Genomic DNA, 12,295 nt, shown 5'->3' with positions numbered 1-12,295 from the left:
GTTCTATAATAATGCCTGCAACGAAGAATTAGCAGTTGTATTATATGGCTTTTTACACTAAATTGACTGTTGTATTATATATCTTTCTACACCAAATTGCCAGTTGTATTAATTTTGCCTGCTACGGAAAATTGGCAATGTATTTTATGGCTTGTTACGCCTATTGCCCGTTGTATTATATTGTATGCTACGCCAAATAGCCAGTTGTATTATATGGCCTGCTACGAAAAATTAGCAGTATTATTATATTTGCTGTTAAGCCAATTTTGCGGTTGTATAATATTGCTTGCAACAAAGAATTTGCAGTTGTATTATATAGATTTTTACACTAAATTGCCTGTTGTATTATATAGCCTTCTACGCTAAATTGCCAGTTGTATCATATTGCCAGATACGCAAAATTAGCAATGTATTTTATTTCATTTTACGCTTATTGCCTGTTATATTATATTGACTGCTACGCCAAATAGCCAGTTTTATTATATGGACTGCTTCGCTAAGTTAGCACTTGTATTATATTTGCTGCTAAGCTAATTTTGCGGTTCTATATTATTGCCTTCTACGAAGAATTAGCAGTTGTTTTATATAGCTATTTATTCTAAATTGGCAATTGTATTATATTGCTTTTTAGGCCTAATAGCTGTTTCTATTATATGTTCTGCTACGCTAAATTTACAGTTTTATTTTACGGCTTGTTACGCCAAATAGCTAGTTGTATTAAATAACAAGCTACGACAAATTAGCATATGTATTATATTTGCTGCTAAGCCAATTTCGCGGTTGAATAATATTGCCTGCAACGAAAAATTAGCAGTAGTATTATATAGCTTTCTACGCTAAATTGGCAGTTGTATTATATAACTTTTTACGCTATATTTCTAGTTGTATTATATCACATGTTACGCTATATTGCTAGTTGTATTATTTTTGTGTTACGCTAAATTGCTAGTTGAAATATGTGAATTTTTAAAATAAATTGCCAGTTGCATCATAAGGCATTCTACGTAAAATTTGCGGTTGTATTTTATGGCTTGTTACGCCTACTGCCTGTTTTATTATATGCTTTGCTACGCACAATTGAAAGTTGTATTTTTAGACTTGTTACTCAATATTAGCAGTTTTTTTATAATCCCTGCTACGCTAAATTTTTAGTTGTATTTTATCGCCTGTAACGCTATATTGCAATTTGTATTATATGGCCTGTAACGCCAAATTGCCACTTGAATTATGTGTCCTGTAACGCTAAATTGCTCTTTGTAATATATTGCATTCTACGCCAAATTAGCAGTTGTATTTTACGGCCTGCTACGCAAAATTGCCAGTTGAATTCTATGGCTTGTTACGACAAATTTCCAGTTGTATAATATAGCTTGTTATGTTAAATTGCCAGTTGTATTAAATTGCATGCTACGCCAAATTAGTAGTTGTGTTATATTAGCTGCTAAGCTAATTTTGCGTTTGTATAATATTTCCTTCTACAAAGAATTCGCAGTTGTACTTTACGGCATTCTACGCCAAATTGGCAGTTGTATTTTATAGCTTTCTACGCGAAATTGCTAGTTGTATTATATAGCTTGTTACGCCTTTTGTTTGTTGTATTATATTGTCGGCTACGCCAAATAACAAGTTGTATTATATTTGCTGCTAAGCAAATTTTGCGGTTGTATAATATTGCCTGCTACGAAGAATTAGAAGTATTATAATATGGCTTTCTACGACTAATTGGCAGTTGTATTATATGGCTTTCTACACAAAATTGCTACTTATATTATATAGCCTTCTACGCTAAATAGCCAGTTGTATTATATTGCCTGCTACGCAAAATTGTCAATGTATTTTATGGCTTGTTACGCCTATTTCCTGTTTTAATATATTGTCTGCTATGCCAAATTGCGAGTGGTACTATATGGCTTTTTACGACTAATTTCCAGTTGTATTATATTGCTTTTTACGCCAAATCGCCAGTATTAATATAAACTTTACTACGTCATACTTCCAGCTTTATATATATGGCCTTTCTCGTTTAACTGCAAGTTGTATTATATAGTCTTATACGCGAAATAAGCAGTTGTATAATATAGCCTGCGACGCGAAATTGCAAGCTCTATTATATACCCTGCTATGGCAAATTGACAGTTGCATTATATAGCTTTTTACGAAAAATTAGCAGTTGTATTATATTGTCTTTTACGCTAAATTCCAGTTGTATTATATAGTTTATTACGACAAATGTTCATTTTTATTATATTTCTTGTTACTCCTAATGGTCAGTTCTATTATATGGTTTGTTACGACAAATTTCCATTTTTATTATAACATATTGCTTGTTATGCTCCTAATTGCCAGTTGTATTATATGGCCTGCTACTCAAAATGGGCAGTTGTTTTATAACCTTTTACGATAATTGCTTTTTGTATTGTTTGCCCTGCTACGCAAAATAGCTAGTTGTATTAAATAGCCCGCTACATTTAACTAACTGTTGTATTATATAAGCTACTAATCCAATTTTGCGGATGTATATTATTGCCTGCTACTCAAAATCAGCAGTTGTATTATATTTCCTGCTACGCTAAATATCTATTTGTTTTTATCGCCAGTAACGCCATATTGCTAGTTTTTATTGTATGACCTGGGAAAGCCAAATTTTCATTGCATTATATGCCTTGTTACGCTAAATTGCCATTTTATTATATGGCCTGTTACGCCAAATTGCCAGTTGTGATATGGAATGTACGCAATATGGTAGTGTTTGTATAACATTGCCTGCAACGCGAAGTTGCCAGTAATATTATCTGCATGCTCCGATAAATTGCCGGTAGTATTATATTGCTTTGTACGCGAAATTTCCAGTTGTATTACATAGCCTATTACGCTAAATCGCATGTTGTATTATATGATTTACTAAGCTAAAATTTCCTAGTTGTACTATATAGCTTGCTACGCAAAATTGGTAGTTTTATTTTATAGCTTGCTATACCAAGTTGCTTGTTGTATTATGTGGCCTGTTACGCTAAATTCCCAGTAGTATTATATGCCCTACCACGCTTATCTTCCAGTAGTATTATATGGCCTTTAACGACAAATTTGCAGTTGTAGTAAAAATCCTGCTAAGCTTATTTGGAAATTTTATTATATTGATTTCCACGTCAAATTAGCAGTTGTATTATATTGCTTGCTATGACAAATTAGCAGTTGTAATCTATGGCTAGCTACGCTAATCTGGCAGTTGTATTATATGTCCCCCTACAAAAAGGAAGCTTTTGTATAGTATCCTGCTACGTTATATTGGCAGTTGTATTATATAGCTGGCAAGGTTAAGTTTGTAGTTTTATAATATGGCTTTTTACGCCAAACTTCCAGTTGTATTATATGGCCTGTTATGCGAAATTGGTAGTTGTATAATATTGCATGATACTCTAAATTAATTGTTTTATTAAATTACCTGATAAGCAAAATTGCCAAAAGTAATATAGAGCTTTATACGTCAAAGTTCCAGTTTTTATAAATGGCATTGTACGTCAAATTGAAAGTTGTATTATATGGTCTTTTACGCGAAATAAGCAGTTGTATAATATAGCCTGCAAGGCAAAATTGACAGTTTTATTATATAACTTGCTATATCAAATTGCTAGTTGCATTGTATGGTTTGTTACGCAAAATTTGCCGTTGTATTTTATGACCAGTTAAGCCTATTGCCTGTTGTATTATATGGCCTGCTACGTTAAATTAGAGGTTTTATTATATTAGCTGCTACGCTAAATTTTAAGTTGTATTTTATCGCCTGTAACGCAATATAGCCAGTTGTATTATATAACCTGTTACACCAAATTGCCAGTTGTATTATTTAGACTTTTACGCAAAATTGCCAGTTATTTTATATGGCCTGTTACGCAAAAATAGCAGTTATATTTTATGGCCTGTTACTTAAAATTGGCAGTTGTACTATGTTGCTTGCTACGCTAAATAGTCAGCTGTATTGTATTTCCCGCTACGCTAAAATAGCAGTTTTATTATAATAGCTTCTAAGTCAATATTGCGGTTGTATAATATTGCTTGCTACTTAAAATTATCAGTTGTATTATTTTGCCTGCTACGCTAAATTTTTAGTTGTATTTTATTGCCTGTTACTCAATATTGCCTGTTTTATTATATGGCCTGCTATTCCAAATAGCCGGTTGTATTATATGATCCGTTACGCAATATTAGCAGTTTTATTATATTAGCTGCTAAGCCAATTTTGCGGTTGTATAATATTTCCTGCTACTCAAAATTAGCAGTTGTATTACATTGCCTGCTACGCTAAATTTCTAGTTGTATTTTATAGCATGTTACGCAATATTGCTTGTTTTATTATATGGTAACGCTTATTGCCTGTTCCATTTTATCGCCTGCTTCGCCCTAATATCCAGTTTTATTATATGGCCCGCTATGACAAATTAGCAAGTGTATTATATTAGCATCTGAGCCAATATTGTAGTTGTATAATATTGCCTGCTTCTTAAAATTAGTATTTGAATTAAATTTCTAGCTACGTTAAATTTCTAGTTGTATTTTATCGCCTGTTTCGCCATTTGCCAGTTGTATTTTATGGCCTGTAACGCTCTTTGCCTGTTGTATTTTTTCGCCTGCTACGCTAAATAGCCAGTTGTATTATATGGCCTACTACGCAAAATTTCTAGTTGTATTTTGTCGCCTGTTACGCCAAATTGCAAGTTTTAATATATTACCTGTTACGTTAAATTGTCAGTTGTATTATATAGCTTGTTACACCAAATTGCAAGTTGTATTATATGGCCTAATACGCGAAATTGGTAGTTGTATAATATAGCCTGTTACGAGAAACTGCTTGCTTTATTATATAACCTCCTATGCAAAATTGCCAGTTTTATTATATGACTTGTTACTAAAAATAATAAGTTGTATTTTATGGCCAGTTAAGCCAAATTACAAGTTTCATTAATTTGCCTGTTACGCTAATTATAAAGTTGAATTATATGACCAGCTACGCCAAATTGCCTGTTATGTTAAATACTCTGCTACGCCAAATAAGCAGTTGTATTATTTGGAGTGCTACTCAAAATTAGCAGTTGTATTATATTGCCTGCTATGCCTAATTTCTAGTTGTATTATATCGCCTTTTACGCCATATTGCGATATGTATTATATAGCCTGATACGCAAATTTAACAGTTGTATTTTATGGCCTTTTACGACTATTGCTTGTTGTATTATATTGCCTGAAACGCTAAATAGCCAGTTGTATTTTATGGCCCGCTAATCTAAAGAAGCAGGTGTTTTATATTAGCTTCTAAGTCAATTTTGCAGTTGTATACTATTAACTGCTACTAAAAATAAGCAGTTGTATTATATTGCCTGCAACGCTAAAATTGCAATTTTATTATATTGACGGATACGCTAAATTTCTAGTTGTATTTTATCGCCTGCTACACTATATTGCCAGTTGTATTTCATGGCCTGTTATGCAAAGTTAGCAGTTGTATTGAATTAGCTTCTAAGCCGACTTAGCGGTTGTATAATATTGCTTGCTACTAAAAATTAGCAGTTGTAATATTTTGCCTGCTACGATAAATTTCTAGTTGTATTTTATCTCCTGTTACGCTATATTGCCAGTTTTATTATATGGCTTTTTAAGCTAAATTGCCTGATGTATTATATGGTTTTTTACGAAAAATTTCCAGTTGTATTATATTGTTTTTTACGTTAAATTTGCAGTTTTATTTAATGGATTGCTATGCAAAATTGGCAGTTGTATTATATGGCTTGCTACGCAAAATTAGCAGTTGTATTATATTGGTTGCTAAGCCAATTTTGCGGTTGTTTAATATAGCATGCTACTCAAAATTAGCAGTTTTATTATATAGCTTGCTACGCGAAAATTGCAGTTGTATTTTATTTTCTACGACACGTAATTTCATGATTTATTTTATGACCTGCTATGCACAATTGCCATTTGTATTATATGTCTTGTTACGTAAAATTTTTAATTGCAGTATATAGCCTATTACGTTAAATTTGCAGTTGTATTATATAGCCCGCTACGCCAAATTAGCTGTTGTATTAAATTGGTCGCTAAGCCAATTTTGCGGTTATATAATATTGCCAGCTAAGAAGAATTTGCAGTTGTATTATATAGATTTCTAGACTAAAACGGCAGTTGTATTATATAGCTTTTTACGCTAAATTGCCAGTTGTTTTATATAGCCTACTACGCCAAATTGCTATTTGTGTTACATGCCTTGCTACGCTAAATTGGTATTTGTATTATTGGGAGTGCTACTCAAAATTGGCAGTTATATTGTATGGCCTGTTAAACAAAATTACAAGTTTCATTAAGTGGCTTGTTACGCTAAATTTCCAGTTGAATTATATGGCCCGATACGCTAAATTAGCAAATGTATTATATTTGCTTCTAAACCAATTCTGCGGTTGTATAATATTTCCTGCCACCAAAAATTAGCAGTAAAATTATATTGCCTGCTACGTTAAATTTCTTGTTGTATTTTATCGCCAGTTACGCTATATTGCTAGTTGTATTTTATTGCCTCTAACGCTTTTTGCCTGTGGCATTTTATCGCCTGCTACGCCAAATAGCTAGTTTAATTATATGGCCCGCTACGACATATTAGCAAGTGTAATATATTAGCATCTAAGTCAATTCTGTGGTTGAATAATATTGCCTGCTTCTTAAAATTAGTAGTTGAATTATATTGCTAGTAACGTTAAAGTTCCAATTGTATTTTATTGCTTGTAACGCCAAATTGCCAGTTTTATTCTATAGCCTGCTACGCAAAATTTTTAGTTGCATTTTATGACCTCTTACGCCTATTTCCTGTTGTATTATATGGCCTGCTACGCCAAATTTGCAGTTTTCTTTTATGGCATGCGACGGTAAATTTCATTTTGTATTTTTTAGCTTGCTATCCCAAATTGCCAGTTGTATTATATGGCTTGTTTCGAAAAATATTTAGTTGTATTATATGGCCTGTTAAGCTAAATTACAAGTTTCACTTAGTAGCCTGTTACGCTAAATTGCCAGTTGAATTATATAGCAAGCTACGCCAAATTAGCAGTTGTATTATATTTGTCGCTAAGCCAATTTTGCGGGTTGTATAAGATTGCCAGCTAAAAAGAATTTGCAGTTCTATTATGTAGATTTCTAGACTAAAACGGCAGTTGTATTATATGGCTTTTTACGCTAAATTGCCAGTTTTTTTTATATAGCTTACTACACCAAATTGCTATTTGTGTTACATGCCTTGCCACGCCAAATTGGTAGTTGTATTATTGGGAGTGCTACTCTGAATTGCAGTTGTATTATATGACCTGTTAAACCAAATTACAAGTTTTATTAAGTGGCCTGTTACGCTAAAAACTAGTGGTATTATATAGCCTACTACGCCAAATTGCCAGTTTAGTTACATGCCTTGTTACGTCAAATTGGTAGTTGTATTATTGGGAGTGCTACTCAAAATTGGCAGTTGTATTATATGCTTTGCTACGCTAAACTGCCATTTTTATTATATTACCTGTGACGCTTAATTTATAGTCTTATAATATAGCCTCCTAAGCGAAATTGCCAGTTGTATTATATGGCTTGTTACGCAAAATTTCTAGTTGTATTGTATGGAATGTTACGTAAAATTAACAGTTTCATTATATGGCCTGTTACTCGAAATTGCCAGTTGTATTATATGGCCTGCAACACGAATTTGGCAGATTTATTATATGACTTGCTATGCAAGATTGGCAGTTGTTTTTTATAGACTACTTCGCGATATTTTCAGTTATATTATATGGATTGTAGTGACAAATTTTCAGTTGTATTATATTGCGTGTTATGCATAATTGCCTGTTGTATTATAGTCTTCGCGATGCAAAATTGCCATTTTTATTATATTACCTGTTACGCTTAATTGGTATTTTTATGATATATCCTGCTATGAAAATTGCCAGTTTTATTATATGGCTTGTTACGCATAATTTCCAGGTGTATTATATAGCCTGTTACGTGAAAATGGCAGTTGTATTTTATAGCCTGATACGCCAAATTGCAAGATGTATTATATTCCTTACTACGCCAAACATCCAGTTAATAATATAGCTAACTACGCGAATCTGCCAATTTTATTATATGGCCTGTGTTGAACGACCGACGCCTTGTATCGGTACTCCGGTGGTTTTCTTGTCGTTGAAAATGCACTTATTGGTGGATAAGGAATGAGGGTAGGTAAAAATAAATTAAAATATATTTTTTGAGCCCAGTCAGTACTAATAAGTACGATTTAATTGGCTCGTTGCAGGGAAAAGCCTTTCGACATAAAAGCCCTGAGTAAAAATACAGTTGTTGTTGATGTTTCGCTGGCTTGCCTATCGGCAGGTATCGCTGATGATGTTAATCCAAAGCAGAATATAATTCTGACCACGTGGCCTTCTTCTCTTGTTCCTTTGTTCCGCTGATGTAATAGTAACTCAGGAGTGTAGTTCTCTTCGAGGTGATCGCTCGCAGGTCTCGTGGTAGAATCATGTTTAGCGTGAAAGCACGAGCTTTTATAGAAAAACCGCAGAAACCGTAGCTGTCGATGCATATGATTGTACTAATAGAAATAGTGGGAGAACGCGTTCCAGGCGACACAAGCGCCCTGCACTGAGTTTGATGCGCTCCTTCAGTGCACCGTAACTAAGATGTTTTTTGTCCCTATATCTCGGCGATTGTCGAAACGTCTCGAGATGTCTCGAAACGATTCCCACTCACTCGCTTGCGTAGGATTGCGCAACATACCGCCCCCTTGAACGGGCACCGTTCAACACGCTGCACACACACTTACATATACATTATCAAATACATTCATTCAAATGCATACATTCAAATAACAAGATATTACAGATGTATTAAACGTAAATAATAATTACTTTTACTAAATCTTAATTCAAAATTTTTATGCATCGTACAGGAAATGAGAAAGACGTTTAATACCGCGTTTTAAAAGACCGTTGGCGGTTTTCACAGTTACCACGCGTGCTATACCGTCGGAACCTTTATGTACTTCCATAACGCGTCCTAAAGGCCATTTAAGTGGTGAGGAGTTATTTTCGCGAAGAATGACTAACATACCCGGGCTTATGTCGTCGGTTATACCTCTGTGTCACTTTTTTCTAACTGTCTGTTCATTTAAGTATTCCTTGTTCCAACGGTTCCAAACCTGTTGTTTCATCTGCTGGACATGTTGCCATTGTGATATACGTCCAGATGGTATATCCCGATAATCATCTACTGGTAAACTCGTCAATTATTCACCAATTAAAAAATGCACAGGTGTAAGAGCACGAAGATCGTTTTGATCATTAGACAAGAGATTGATAGGACAGGAATTAAGGATTGCCTCTATTTCTAAAACATAAGTTAATAACGCTTCGTATCATAATAAAGTATCGCCGACAATTCGTACTAAATGGTGTTTAAATGATTTTACCGCCGCTTCCCACAGACCTCCGAAATGAGGGGAGCGATGTATGATGAAATGCCATTTTATTCCTTCGTTTGCTAAACTACGCGATACGCGGGCCTCTAATTCGTTCGCGGAACCAACAAAATTTGTCGCATTGTCAGAATATATGTCCGAAAATTTACCACAGCGTGCCATAAATCTATGTAAGGCTGCTAAAAAGGCTTCAATTGTTAAATCGCTCACGAGTTCTAGATGTACGGCCTTAGTGCTAAAGCAAACGAATACTGCTACGTATATCTTAGCGCGACAACGATTCCGATGTTGCTTTTCCTTTTAAAATAACGGTACACAAAAATCTACGCCGGTATGGAGAAATGGACGATTTTGTAATAGACGTTCGCTGGTAAATCACTCATTGGATATTGAGGCGTGGTGGATTTTAACCGCCGACAAATGATACACTTATAAATTACTCTTTTTACGCTACTTCGCCCGTTTATTAGCCAAAACGATTCGCGAATAGCATTCAATGTTGCTTGCGTACCACCGTGACCTATCTGAAAAAGTTTTTTACGTATTATCGCGTTCTTAATTGCATGATCCTTGGGTAGCAGTGCCGGATGTCTTCGTTGGTATGGCAAATTACTTTTGGCTAATCTACCTCCTACTCTTATTATTCCCAGACTATCAATAAAAGGGTTAAGTACAGAAAACGACGCGCAAATCTCTTTCTTAGATTTGATAAGTTTGATGATCTCGGAGAATGCTTCTTTTTGCACATATTTAATAGCAATTGATTCTGCGTCCTTTAACTCGTCTACCGTTAATTCGCCTATTATCCTTTTTATTTTGTATTGCGCGAGTTGCGTGCGAACCTAACGCGATACGCTATTATCCGTTTTAACTTTATGAATGAAGAATACCGCGTAAATAAATTAAATGGAGTGTTCAATATCGCGTGCGTTGCAATCCTTTTTATTTCTGGAATTTCGATTGGTTCTAATCGACTATGTGGCCAATTTGATTCCGGTTTAACGAGCCACGCCGGTCCTGACTTCCATATTTTATTTTCACGAAGTTCAGTGGGGGTAAAGCCTCGAGATATTAAATCCGCGCGGTTATGTTCGGATGGTACATGTCGCTACAGCTCGCGGGCTGTGTTTTCCTGAATTTCCGCTACGCGATTTGACACAAAAGTTTTTAAGGTGTGCGGCGGAGTGTTAATCCAATGCAATACTATTGTCGAATCTGACCAAAATATTGTACGGCGAATGTTACTTCTACGTAAAGCGTTCGTTGTGACCTTAAACAATCGCGAGAGTACTAATGCGCCGCAAAGTTCAAAACGCGGGAGAGATTGTGTTTTCAGCGGAGCTACCTTTGATTTTGCGCAAAGTAACGATACTCGGGGATTCTTTCCCATGGTTTTCATGTATATACACGCGCTGTAAGCCTTTTCGCTTGCATCGCAGAAACCGTGCATTTCTACTTCTTTTCCGTAGCCCGCGACGTTTCGCGTGAATCTTATCTTCTCGAGCGTGGGGAGGTTTCGTCGAAAAGTTTGCCACATCTCGTTCATATCGGCTGGGACTTCTTCGTCCCATGATGATTTTAATTGCCATAAACCTTGCATCACGATTTTGGCGGTGATTACTACCGGAGCTAACAAACCTAATGGATCGAATAGTTGCGATATCTCGGATAATATGCTACGCTTAGTGATCCTTGTTTTATCATTTACTCTCTTTACCGTATAACCTATGTTATCCTCGGCCGCGTTCCAATTAATACCTAAAGTTTTACCGGTGCCTGACGAATCCAGGCTCACTATATTATTATCGGTAGTATCTAAATCCTCTAAGATTTCTATGCAGTTAGAAGCCCATTGTCTCAAATGCATACCTGCTCTTTTGGTGATTTGGATTAATTCATCGCGGATTCGTTTCGCTTCTCTGATTGTATGTGCTCCTGTTAATAAATCATCCACATAAAAATCCTCTTTAAGTACGATAGCGGCATTTGGGAATTGCTGAAATTCATCGCTCGCGAGTTGATGCAATGTTCGCGTTGCTAAAAACGACGCGGAGGCGGTTCCGTACGTTACCGTGTTTAATCTATACGTTCTGACGGGCTCGTTCCTATTCGGGCGCCAAAGAATATTTTGATATTTGTGATCGCGTTGATCCATTCGTATTTGCCGTTACATTTTCGCGATGTCCGCGGTTATCGCGATAGCGCGCGATCTAAATCTCACAAGAAGTGTAAAAAGGTCCTCCTGTATTGTTGGAGCAACCATTAAGACATTATTTAGCGATTTTCAGTTGGTTGTCTTTGCCGTCGCGTCAAAAACTACTCGAAACTTAGTGGTAAGACTAGTCTGTTTTAGTACGGCATGATGAGGCAAATAATATCCTTCTTCACGGGATGCTCCTTCTATTCTTGTCATATGCTTTAGTTCCTCATATTCAGATAAAAACCTTGTGTACTCATCCTTCATCTCAGGCTTGCGCGATAACGATCGTTCGAGCGCGTGAAACCTTCGCAACGCGTTCGCGTAAGAATCGCCTAACTGTCGGTTCTCTTCCTTAAAAGGCAACCTCACTATATATCTGCCCGATTAATCCTGTCGCGTATTGTCTTTATAATGAACCTCGCATAACTCTTCCTCATGCGATCGAATATTATTATCCGCTACTTCCTCAATTTTCCAAAATTTTTCTACTTGTGATTGTAACTCGATGGTAGCGGCGTGACAACTAACGCTCTGTGGAATACGCGTGTTCCCTGCGTTCATAACGAGCCAACCTAACACCGTCTTCTGTGCTATTA

At 35.6% G+C, this 12,295-nt stretch overlaps 1 protein-coding gene across 1 annotated transcript; it reads right to left on the bottom strand.

The window, feature by feature from the left end:
• Positions 1 to 10,607: 10,607 nt before the first annotated feature.
• Positions 10,608 to 11,654, bottom strand: LOC122524543. The gene has a single exon (XM_043646856.1). It carries the CDS (start codon positions 11,652 to 11,654, stop codon positions 10,608 to 10,610), a length of 1,047 nt encoding a protein of 348 aa, XP_043502791.1.
• Between the last annotated feature and the right edge of the window lie 641 nt (positions 11,655 to 12,295).

Source organism: Polistes fuscatus, unplaced genomic scaffold, assembly GCF_010416935.1.
Source record: "Polistes fuscatus isolate 324 unplaced genomic scaffold, CU_Pfus_HIC Scaffold76, whole genome shotgun sequence".
NCBI lineage: Eukaryota > Metazoa > Arthropoda > Insecta > Hymenoptera > Vespidae > Polistes > Polistes fuscatus.
The sequence above is the reverse complement of the archived record's forward strand: the minus strand, read 5'-3'. Positions and strand labels throughout refer to the sequence as shown.

Excerpts from the sequence above, each read along its gene's own strand:
- LOC122524543 (XM_043646856.1), bottom strand. The coding sequence starts at position 11,654 with ATGGATCAACGCGATCACAAATATCAAAATATTCTTTGGCGCCCGAAT.